Below are 13,060 nucleotides of genomic sequence, written 5' to 3'. Positions count from 1 at the left end.
CTGACAGTGGCTGCATTTGTTAGGCAAGGTAAGTATCTGTTAACAAAGTCCAGCAACAAAAAATCCAAAGTGCTTGTGGTGTTCAAATAATCAATTGTGTCCAAAAATATATCACCAAGTGAATCCACCACCAAAATCGGTTAAATAAAACTCACCAGAGAAATATGCTGATTGTATAATAGACAAGCATATAGCGCTTGTTGCTCTGGGAGCGATGATCATCATTTTGTTTGATATATATTTGCATACATCTAAGCGCAGCCTATTTCTGAAATTTTGCATATCCTATATACATTATAGGTTAGGTTTGCAGCTCATCTTTGATTAATATTTTATATATTTATCCATGGTGCCATTTCTATTTACTACAAGTATCTGTTAACACCAGCCACTGCATTACAACGTTGTGGCGGCTAGTGTGTGGCACAATCTGGCTAGATACTGCAGTGCCAATATGCTGAATATTTATTTATTTTTTTAAACAACCTTTATTTAAATGTCACACAGTTACATTTCATAAAGTTCTGTTGGCCGCTGCGTGGTACAAGGTGGTGGACTGCTTCCCACTCTGCTGAAAAAAGTTACTGTCAGTCATACTTTTTTCAGCACACACTTCCTGCACTCCACTGCAGCGTGGTGGTATGAACTGGTCACATTGGGGACCAGGCATTTTTCCTTGTCTTTTGGTGGGATTTCGCAGAACTTGACAAATTTAAAGCTGAACTCTAGCAAACACTTTTTTTTTTTTTTCCTTTTGGTTTTTGTTTATTAATTATTGTAAATATTTATTGAGGGCCAGAGCCTACATTTTAAAACTGTACACAATTTCAACAAGAACATATTGTGTATAAACGTTACAGTGACAGAAATCTATCATTGGCTTAAAAATAAGCAAGGTTAAAAAAAAACAAAAACAGGAACATATATGAACAGCATGACATTCAGTACTCTTTAAGAACATGAATTATTATAAACCTGCACATCTTCATATTACAGTGGTTTGCATTATTAGTCAAAGGCATAGTACTTATAATAGTGTCCAGACTATATAAAAGGGGATGATAGAGGAGGGGAAGGAAAGCATTTACCAAAGGGAGAGTGATCCCATGCTCCCCAAATAGAGTGGAAAATACCAGAATGTTCACCCACTAGAGCCGTAAGATATTCCATTTCTCTTATTTCAGAGATCTCTCCTAAGAGATGGTTTTGCGATGGTATATCTGCTGATTTCCAAAAACGTGGTATCACCCTTCTAGCAGCTGTCAAATAGTGAACTCCCAACCCTTTAGATGATTTGGGGATACCCCTAAAGGGTAGACCCAGGAGATAATGTAGCGAATCTAGGGGCAGGAAAAAATTTAAGTACTTGTTCCAATATCTTTTGACCCATAACCCAATATCCCTTAATCTGCGGGCAGAACCAAAAGATGTGTGACAATGTACCCACTCCTTCTACACCTCTCCAGCATTTATCTAATAAACTTGGGTTAATTGCATGAAGTACTTCGGGAGTCCTATACCAATGCATCAACACCTTATATATATTTTCTTTGTATACTACACAACGAGATGACTTGGCAGCCGAGTCCTATATCACCTGTCAACATTTTAAAGAAATTGGACCTTGAAGTTCATCTTCCCATCTCTTCATACACCGGTGTGGCTTCTCAACCATAGATTCTTTATTAAGAAGCAACTTATATAGAGAGGTGATCAGACTTTGCTGGGAGGGACCTTTCCACCTTGAAGACAGCTGGAAATGGAGAAAACTGATCCAAAAAAAAGAATTTAGAAGTGAAAATGACACAAAAGTAGGGATGCACCAAAATTTCAGCCACTGGAACATATCGGTAGAAAATGATAGGAAAAATTTAGCTGATAAAGGAGACTGTGTACTGCAGACGTGAGGGGGGGGGGGGGGTCTGAGAGAGGCAGGAGAGGAGCAGTGTATACAGTGACTGGCTGTCACTATGGGGTTTATTTACTAAAGCTGGAGAGTCCAAAATCGGACTCCCTTCTGCATAGAAACCAATCAGCTTCTAACCTCAGCTTGTTCAATGAAGCTTTGGCAATGAAACCTGGAAGCTGATTGGTTTCTATGCAGAAGTGAGTCTGATTTTGGACTCTCCAGCTTTAGTAAATAAACCCCTATATGTCAGTGCCGGCTTTTAAGTGTAATTACCTGATTTGTTTTTTTTTTGTTTGTTTTTTTTTCACTATAGCTCACAGAATTAGTTACTTTTCCCCCAACTAAAAGATACAAAGTTTCCTTTAAGTTTATTTCCTGAGATAAAAGAAAAAAGTTTCCTTTAGCTCAGGGGAAAGTGACCGCTAATTCTGTGAGCTATAGTGAAGAAAAAAGCCGCCAGTTGCATTTAAAAACCGGCACTGACATATAGTGACAGCCAGTGAGGGAGTCTCTCTGTATACACTGCTCCTCTCCTGCCCCCTCCTTGCACACAGTGCCCCCACCCCCTTCCCCTTACAAAGAGGACCTGTCACTTATATGCTATCACATAGGGGACTATTGGTCCTCTATGTGATAGCAATAAAATCATAAGTTAAAAAAAATAAATAAAAATATACATGAAAGTAGAAAAAAATACAAAAAAAAAAATTGGAGCCTCCCCACCCCCACGTACAGACATTTTGGTTTCGGTTCTGTTTTCGCACACATGCATTCTGAATTTTCGGTATCGGTTTCGGCAGCAGAATTTTCATTTTGGTGCACCACTACACAAAAGGTTAGACTTCTCATTATAGTGCTGCTATTCAGGTGCATAATTCTGCAAAAAAGAGTGAGGGTTTTAGATTTCACCTTAATGCATTAAGACAAGAAACCTTAAGCCTTTAGAACCACTTCAACTTTGCAAAAAAAAAAAATAAAAATAGTTTTGTATAGCATAATGGTTGTCAGTTCATGCTAAAATCGAATGGGGCAGCACAGAAAGTGCTGTACGAGTTATTTGGCAGCCCTACCTTTTTATGTTATGTGTATGAAAATGCCAGGGTATTTGCATGTGTTTCTGTGCTATTATGAGAAGGCTTCTACATCTTATTTTCCCCAATCTAGGACATGAGGAACCTGCGTTTTGCTCTGAAACAGGAAACGCATAGCAGAAAACAGATATTTGAGGATCTAACAAGACATGCCTTTCCCCTGTCACACGGCTTGGTATGTACACTAATTGCTAAGAAACCACAATTATCTTTTTCTGACTGTTTCTGTGAAAGCCAACTTTTTAGTCACGTTGAAAACACAACACACATATGGGTTTTGATCAAGAATTTCATTATGTTTTTAAGCTTACCAAAATGTTATTTTATTATTCTGGCATAAAGTGTACTTGTAACGGAACCATATTGTCTAAAGCATGACATTATATATAAATGTTTCATTACCTGGGTCTCTCACACTGCATGGCAGCAAGTATATTGTTTGGTACAGGTTTCCTTTTTTTCTTTTTGTTTTCTTTTTTTTTTTTTTTTTGTTGTTTACTGACAAAAAAAAAATACCCCTTCTGCTGTTGAAGCAGATTTCTGCTGGTAGGAGATTAACAGGATGTTCGAGAAATCTTAGTTACTGCTTGTATGATCTGCCATCCATTTGTCTGCTAAGTTGGTGTAGAATTTTAAAGATATTAAAGGCTCTGGTTTAAAAAAAAAACAAAAAAAAACTTAAGAATAATTATGTCGTACTTGCTCTATGCAATGGTTTTGCACATAGCAGTCCTAATCCTCCTCTTCTTTGGTCCCCCACCAGAGCTCCTGGCTCCTTCCACCCCCCCCCCCCCCCCCATATGCTGAATGCCCCCAGAGCAAGTGGCCTGTTCTTGAGCCCTGCTCTGTGTGTCTATAAGATTGTGAAAGTGTGGCTCAGCCCCACCACCAGCACACTCCTAACTGGTTGTGATTGACCGCAGTGCTGCTGTGTCTCAGCCAGTGAAGAGAGAGAGACCCAGGAGAGCTGAGGCTCCTGTGCACAGCAGTGGATGAAGATCGGGCTCAGGTAAGTATTGGGGGGCTGTGGGGGAAGCAGCATACAGGTTTTTTTTTTCCTTTACCTTCATGTAAAGAATCCATTAAGGTAAAAAAAAACTTTCAGCCTACCCTTGGTGACTTAGAGAGACAATCATCCAAGTGTATGGTCTCAAGAATCGGGTTTCATAGTTTCCTGTCAAGGGACACACTATAAGACCTGTGAGTGCCTCTTCAGCTTTTCAAAACGAAGCAACTGTTTTCCTGCTTATAAGGGCAGAGGAGAGATCTGACCCTAGATCTCTCCATAAAGATAATCTGTCACATTTTTTAGCTATCACATGGGATTATTGTTATTTTTTTTTTTTAAAGCACCCCTGTTTTACCTTGCTTGCACACAAAGGCAAAAGCACACGTTTGTCCCGCATGCATATGTAAATGGTATTCGTACCACATGTAAGGTATACTTAAGTATCGCAGTTTGTTGTTGTTATGCGAGCATGCGCAGGTTTAAAGTGCCATATGTTATGCATCTGTTGACTCAGCACAACATTATATTTTACAAAAAAATGGGTATTCTATTGTGTTAAAATTCATTCAAGTATATTGTTCCAAAATAATTGCATTTGAAAAACATCTGCACGTCCTTCCATATTTGCAATGCTGTGTGGTCTGTGGTCTTCTGTTTGCATGTTCTGTTAGTACTACCAGGTGGAACTTTGACCTTCAGGCATGAGGTCCTTAAAATGGCTTTTCGAGATGCAGGTAGCCCCTAGTTTTCTCTTTCCTTTGGCCTGCTAGCATTTGTTTGCCCCCACCCCTCGGTGGGACTGCTTCTGGACATCCTGAAGATATTGTTTCTCCTCATTGAGGAGGAAAGAAGATTTTTGTAGTCTTAGTAAAGTCCTTTTCTTGGAGTCTATTGAGGAACACTGGTCCCACCCCTATGTTTATCATCCTGCTCTTGGTACTGCTTTGCTAAAGAACTGAGGCATGCTGGATGTTTGCTGTCTAATTTTATATTGCTCTGATCCAATTTTAAACTTTCCAGGAAGCTATTGTGCTTTTAGTCTGTGAAATGAGACCAGTTCAGGTGTAGAGTACCTTTCTTTGACCTGCTGTGCTATTAATAGTTCAACAATAATGACACATCCATCTAATACATACGACTGTCTCCAATATCACAATTCATTATTTAGAAGTAGTATATATAAACAAAACATGTTGAAAACTGGATATAAGGATATTGAATTTCTTGGTGTTCTGATCACAGGTTGCATTTTTTTCTTTTGCTGCTCCTTAAATTCGCAGAGCTGTCCGGAGGTCATTGACATTATTGTTTTCATTTATTAATCGGTTGTAAAGTGCAGTTATATGCAGTCAACTGCTGCAGCAGCACCTCATCCGTCAGCTTCCAGCAGTGTAATGTTTTTCAGGGTACAAATGACAATCTCTCTTTACTAGTGTTAGTACACTTTGCAGCATTGCTTTTTTTGTCTTTAAATTATTATTAGGAGACAATTATGGTTTTGTGCCTTTTTAATGTGTTATTTATGGAAGTTTTTTTTTTTTGCTTTGTTTTTTAGAAGCTGCTTTCCTTTAGACTCTCACTGATTGAAACTTTTGGTGGAGTTTGTTTTCTTCATCATTATACAATTTCTGTAATGTACATAGGTCATCACACAGGGAACCTCCTTTGTGTGCAACCAAGAACTCAGGCACAAACATTTTAAAGGATTTTCTCTTTTAACCCTGTGTTTTTTAGAGCCTTTGCACAACAATTTTGCAAGATATAGTGCCAAATGAAAGAATGTGTTTTATTTTTTGCATGTAGTAAAGATCTAATGTGATTAACCACTTTAAGATCGGGTAACGTACACGTACACCTAAGTGGTTGTACCAAGGTGATGACTGCAGTTACAGGCATCATCCTTGTATCTTTTCTTTAGAGCCAGCAATGCTCTTTCAAGTAAAAGCAATCCAGCAGCTAATTAGCTGCTGGATTGCTTTTGCAGGTGGCAGATAACCCCCCCCCTTCCAGTGCCTCTTCAGGCTCTCCTGTTCTGTTCTACCAGGGAGACAGAGACTGAAGGAGGCAGTTCCGTCTGCTTTCCATAGCAGTGATCGGGGGACCAGATCTTCCCTAGTCATCTGTATGGTTTTAGAAATAGGAAGCGTCAAGTATTTTGTCACTTCCGGTTTCCCCGGCATGAACACAAGTCTTTTTTTTTTTTCTGTAAAGTCTTTTAAGTTTTTAACAAAATACAACAAAGTAGAGCTTGTTTACAACTTCAGTAATGTCCAACAGAATGGATAATTGACAACATGTTCAGACAATATGTATGATGTAGTCATGAGAAATAAGAGGGAGCACATGCACAGCAGGTTGGTAGAACAGGCAAGTTCTGATAGAGCATAAAGTCTACCTGAACTTGTACTGAAATGTCCTGGTATATAGCACGTAAGCAAGAAGCCACATGTTGTAGACTTGTCTATCTGAAGCCTCTTGATAAATGTGCCTATGAGGGAGTTCTGATTTTAGGTCTGTTAGTAAAAAGGACATTTATGTGGGGGCACTCGGAGCAATGAGTGCACTCAATGGAGGAATGTGGGTAACTAAGATACTGGGAAGATGAGGAAAAAAGGTAAAGGAGAAGAGGGGAAAAAAGGGGGTGAGGGAAGGGAAAATAGGGGGAGGAAATGAATAGGGTGACAATCCCTACCCGCCTACGCCCACACTGCTACCTTCAGCGTGCTATCAGTTAGCCACCAGCTTTAAGTATACCAAATACAGGGATCCAGGACAGACGAATCATTTTTGACTTGTGAAAAGCATCTGATCACACCAATCTTGGTGTGATTAGATGCTTATAAGGGCGGAGGCGAGATCTGGGGTCTAATAGACCCTCGATCTCTCCACAAACATAACCTGTCACAGCTTATTGCCATCACAAGGGATGTTTTTTTTTTATTTAATATAAAGCGCCCCTGTCTTACAGCACACGTTTGTCCCGCATGCATTTATAAATGGTATTCGTACCACCCGCGAGGTATTGCCGCAAACATCAAGAGCGAGAGCAATAATTCTAGTGCCAGATCTCCTGTGTAACTCTAAACTGATTACCTGTAAAGGCTTTTAAAGTGTTGCCTTTGGAGATTTTTAAGTATCGTACTTTGCCATCATTCTCCGAGAGTATGCAGTTTTAAAGCGCCATATGTTATGTGTCTGTTTACCAGGCGAAACATTATATTTTGAAAAAAAAATGGGTATTGTGTTAAAATTCATTCAAGTATATTTTTCCAAAATAATTGCGTTTGGAAAAAAAAAGACACGTGATGAAATTCTGTCAGTAGTAATAACACAGTAATAGCACAATAACCTTTTATTTATCTGCACCACCCTGTAACATGGTTTACCTAGTAATCCAGACAGTAGATCCATTAATTTTTACCTTTCTTCAGCAGGGTGAGGATGTTTGTTCTGCAATGAAATCACTGCAGAGCTGTTACTCTCTGGATACTGTATGTATGTTTAGGATCCATTTATACTGTTGTATTGCAGTAATGCATTTTAGTGCACTGCAGTGCCATTCATGTTAGTTATAACACATGTATAATGCATGTTAACAAGTGTATACGAAACACACTACAAAGATGTAAATGGACTTTAAAATGAATTTTAATGCATATCGAAGCCCAAACAAATAAAATTGAGGTTGACAAATGCTTAGGTTGTTTACAATTTTATGCACAAAGGTAAAATACCTTCAGTGTGCAGCTTTCCCCTCAGCTTCCCTAATACTTTGCCCGATCTTGATCCAACGATGTGCACAAGAGCAGCCGTTCTTCCGGCTCTCTCCTTCCTCATGTGCTCAAAAACAATGACAGCCAGTGAGGATGGAGTATTCTGCAGGACTGAACTGCAATCTGTGTTTTATGGACATTCATATCTGAGGTTTACAACCACTTTTTAGATAAGCAACAAAAAATAAACATATGAATAAATGGTGACCACTGTAAGCATCTGGTGCTATAGTTTGTCCCAACTGTCACTTTTGCGATTCAGCATGGTCTCTATGTAAATGTTGAGGAAATACAAAGAGGCATCCTAAATTAAAAAGATAAAAAAGTAATGTACTGAATACTACCATTCTATGTACTAACTACATACAATTTTTGTACTTTTGTGTAAGATAGGATGTTATTATGTACAAATCTTGTCACCTTACCTGTTCAACCTATATGGTGAAGCCATCTTCAGAAATGCAAATTTGTAAGAGGAGTCTGTTGGTGTCAAAGTTGGCAGCTGAAACATAAACTACCTGTGCTTTGCAAACAACACAATGCTCATCACCAGCAGCAAAAAAATATATGCTGTATTTAGTGAGAAAAGTCAGTCGAAACATGGGATTAGAATTGAATATAATCAAAACGAAGATCATAGACACAGTAAATGATGATTTTGATCTTGACAGTGACAGAATAGAAGTTGTAAAGCATTTTAGTCTCCAGTGCTCTCTCATAAACAAGGAAGCAACTAGTAGTGAGTACTCCGCAGAATAGCACATGGTAGCCACACAATGAAGACTCTTAAAGTATTCAAAGGTAAATAAATTACACTCAAAAGCAAGATCGGACTCATCCATGCACTCATCTTCCCAATTGTCAATTATGGCTGTGAAAGCTGGACACAAGGAAAACGGGACAGAAAGAAGATTGACTCATTTGAGCTTTGGTATTGGAAGTTTTTAGGCATGCCATGGACAACCCATAGAACTATTAGATCAATTTTGAAAGAGATCAAACTGGCAATGTCACTAGAAGCCCAAATGATGAAGTTATGACTGTCCTATTTTGGTCACATTTTTAGAGGTCCGTGGAGAGGGAAATAATGTTTGGGAAGATTCAAGGCACTAGGCGAAGAGGGAGACCAGCTACTACATGGTTGGACTCATTAACTACAACTCTGGGAATCGCACTATAAAAGATCTCTCCAGGCTAGCACAAAACGGACATTTTTATAACGCATTCATCAAGTTGCTAGGACTCAGACCCAAATTGACAGCACTTTAAAAAAAAAAAATCTATAATAGCCAAGAACTGGCTTTCCACGTCCCAGAATACCTTTTTGCTTCTATGACTTGAACAGCCAGGGTGGTTGCAAGGGGCAGGACAGTCCTTGACTTTTGCAGAGAAAGTCAAGCTTTTTTTTTTTTATCAGAGTGTTCTGAGTATGTAGGATCCAAGGGTACTTGTAAAATTAATAAAAAATATAAAAAATGCATGCAAAGGCTTTCACATAATGAGAGGTTTACATTCTAAGTTGTACAGATGTGGTTAGAATGAAACTCACAGTAAACTACATCAATGTGTTGCCTATTTTCAATCAATTTAATCAGGGAGTTCTAGCTTATTTAATAGGCTGGTTTTCTTCACACAGCAAATAGACCCTTTCCCAACTTCAATGTTTTACCTACTGTGTTGCTGTCTTGATGCTGATGGTTTTACATGCCAGCCTTAATTGCTTTCTATGCTTTTGCTCTTGCACTCTTTCTTTTCTTTCTTTTTTTTCATTTCTCCCAATTGTACTGTGAACCTCATATAAAAATCGAGTTGCATAACAGCATTCCAGTAGACTATTTATAACATCGGTGTCTTTACTGCTTTGTGCCAAGAAGCTGCAGTCACTATACATCAGTAATGTGTCCAGCTAAATAAACATTTCTTCCTCTTCCAGCAGGTTTGCTCTGATGAACTGTGCTGCATTTTGATGCGTATAACCTTGTCCTGCATCTTCTCAGTTGACCAAGACAAATGGCTTTTCTGTTTCAGTTCAGCCCGCTATTCCATTATATCCTGACTGCTGTTTTCACAGTTCACTTTCTGGAAATGTTCTTGCGTGTAGTTCTAAAGTAAGATTGCAAGCAAGTCATCTGGGCTGATCTGTAATGGTTCTGTCCTTGGTAGCTAACAGATTGTCAGAACTGTATTTTACAGTGTTTGTGCTTGAAATTGTTTAGGAATGTTTTATAAGGGGTTTATGACATGCATCTTCATATTTTAGCTGCAGGGCTTACATTATTATAATATGTCACTATTTAACACATATTTAGCGCTCACCTTAGTCTTTAAAATCTAGGCAAGTGTGACAGAGGAGCTATTGTAATACAACTAACCAAAGTCATACCTACCATTGATATGAAACCAGTGTGTTTCACACGGTTATGCACTGAGGCTACATAAAGGGGCTGTAGCAATAATATTACACAGATACAATAAAAATAGAATTTAGAACCATAACAAAACTTTAGTCTTATTGTAAATAGGTCTTGACAATGCACAAAAGCCAGGTTATCAGTGTGTTTAACTAGTTGCCTATCTGCCCACAGTACAATTACTGCAGGTGGGCGGCATATTCAGGAACAATGATGTACTTGTATATGATCGGCCTTCTTTCGGGCTTAGAGCACACATGCAGTTGCCCCCTGCCAACCCGCACTGTGATTGGATTCTGTATGAGTTTGGCATTGGATTTCGGCCAGAGATTTTAGCAGAAATAAGCTGATCAGCTGTGTCCAATCACACAGAGTTCTGTGTTTACAATACACAGAACTCTGTGTACAGGAAACAGTGATCTTGCTGTTTGTTCTCCCTGCACAAAGGGAGAATACACAGCAAGGTAAAAGCAGTACATATTACCGTATTTGCCGGCGTATAAGACGACTTTTTACCCCTTGAAAATCTTCTCAAAAGTTGGGGGTCGTCTTATACGCCGGTATACGGCATACTGACACTTTTTAGGGGGGCGGCGCGGTGCCGCCGCCGCCCCCCCCCCCCTTCCAACGGAAGGGACACTAAGTACAGGGGTGGGCAGGGGCTGTTTCTTACCTGGTTCCGGTCCCACGACGATCCGGTCCAGGAAGCGCGGCTGCTCCTTCAGTTCGGCCACTGGATGTTCTCGCGGCTGCTCGGCTCCGCCTCCTCACCGGTGATTGGCCGCCAGAACTGTAGCTCAGGAAAGGCACACAGGCGACCAATCACCGGCGAGGGGGCGGAGCCGAGCGGCCCCGCAAAAATCGAGTGCGGGACCAGCAGGTAAGTGGTCAGTGTAGAGGTGCTGCTGCAACCACATATACTGGCTGCAGCAGCACCATACGAGAACAGGGTCAGCAAGTGTCAGCGGGAGGAATAGTGCCCCATCATTTGTGTCACTGATACCAATGATGGAGCACTATTCCTCCCACTGACACCAACGATGGGGCACTATTCCTCCCCCCCCACTGACACCAATGATGGGGCACTATTCCACCCCCCACTGACACCAATGATGGGGCATTATTCCACCCCCACTGACACCAATGATGGGGCATTATTCCACCCCCACTGACACCAATGATGGGGCATTATTCCACCCCCACTGACACCAATGATGGGGCATTATTCCACCCCCACTGACACCAATGATGGGGCATTATTCCACCCCCACTGACACCAATGATGGGGCATTATTCCACCCCCACTGACACCAATGATGGGGCATTATTCCACCCCCACTGACACCAATGATGGGGCACTATTCCACCCCCCCACTAACACCAATGATGGGGCACTATTCCACCCCCCACTGACACCAATGATGGGGCACTATTCCCCCCACTGATACCAATGATGGGGCACTATTCCTGCCACTGATACCAATGATGGGGCACTATTCCTGCCACTGATACCAATGATGGGGCACTATTCCTGCTACTGATACCAGTGATGGGGCACTATTCCTCCCACTGATACCAATGATGGGGCACTATTCCCCCCACTGATACCAATGATGGGGCACTATTCCCCCCACTGATACTAATGATGGGGCACTATTCCCCCCACTGATGCCAATGATGGGGCACTATTCCCCCCACTGATACTAATGATGGGGCACTATTCCTGCCACTGATACCAATGATGGGGCACTATTCCTGCCACTGGTGTGCATTGGAAGAGGGGTAGTCTTATACGGCGAGTATAGCCCAAACACTACATTTTAGCAGGAAAAGTAGGGGGTCGTCTTATACGCCCAGTCGTCTTATACGCCCAGTCGTCTTATACGCCCAGTCGTCTTATACGCCGGCAAATACGGTACACACATTACACATTGTTAGGCACACAATTAACCCCCTGCTTGCCCCTAGATGTTAAACCCTTCCCAGCCATTGTCATGAGGACAGTGACAGTGTATAGTATTAGTGTTGATCACTGTGTTAGTGTCACTATTGATGTCAGTGTACCTCCCAGCCAGGGTCAGCTGGAGCCAGATTGCCTACCACAATATCACAGTCCCACTAGACGTCACTGATCACCGCCAGTACTAGTATAGCATCCTATATTCCAGTATGTATACCATTTTTTGTAGATGCTACAACTTTTGCATAAACCAATTAATATACACTTAATTGAATTTTGTAAATACCAAAGACATGTAGCAGAATACATTTTGGCCTAAATGTATGAAGAAAATAGATTTTTTTTCCCCCTGAAATGTTCAGTCTTTTTTCATTTATATAATAAAAAACCCAGTGGTGATCAAATACCACCAAAAAGAAAGCTCTGTGTGTAAATATATAGTGTGTGGTTGTCTCCGTCCTGAGCACTAAGTGTCATTTCTGTCTGCTGCCTCGTTCCTCTATCAGCATAGGTCACTTCTGATGAGTTTTCCTGACATCAAGAGAGAAATGGGGACAGGGGAGGGACCTCCAGCAGATTATCAGCTCTGTTCTTGTGAGCTGCGTTAAGAAGGGTATGTCCCTTCCCTCCAATCGGCTTTCAAAGCTTTCTGATGTAACTTCAGTTCTCCGCCCCATACTTTTCAGAACTGAAAGATCCTGTGTAAATTCTGCACTTTGAATGGATGTAGGGGACAGACTGCTTTAGAAAAACAGGTACAATTCATGTAGGATTTGTTTCATCTCTGTGTATCACTACACTGCAGCTAATCGCTACAATTCAAAAATCCTATTTAATCCATTTTTAATATTTAAAGCAAACTCCCCCATCCATCCATCCATGTCTCCATGCATTATTTTACTGATAA

General features: G+C 40.7%; 1 protein-coding gene across 2 annotated transcripts in view; it reads left to right on the top strand.

Annotated features, from left to right (window-relative positions):
* Positions 1 to 13,060, top strand: part of MTM1 (myotubularin 1) — a 113,580-nt gene that overhangs the window by 45,098 nt on the left and 55,422 nt on the right. For both annotated transcript variants that reach the window (XM_089684946.1, XM_089684945.1), the window contains exon 6: positions 3,074 to 3,175. In XM_089684946.1, coding sequence (XP_089541072.1) covers positions 3,074 to 3,175 — 102 coding nt within the window. The remainder of the gene's footprint in view (positions 1 to 3,073; positions 3,176 to 13,060) is intronic.

The sequence above is a fragment of the Staurois parvus genome, unplaced genomic scaffold, assembly GCF_062004578.1.
Source record: "Staurois parvus isolate SC_StPar_1 unplaced genomic scaffold, SC_StPar_1.0 ptg000361l, whole genome shotgun sequence".
Taxonomy (NCBI): Eukaryota; Metazoa; Chordata; class Amphibia; order Anura; family Ranidae; genus Staurois; species Staurois parvus.
This window is presented reverse-complemented; position numbering and strand designations above follow the sequence as displayed.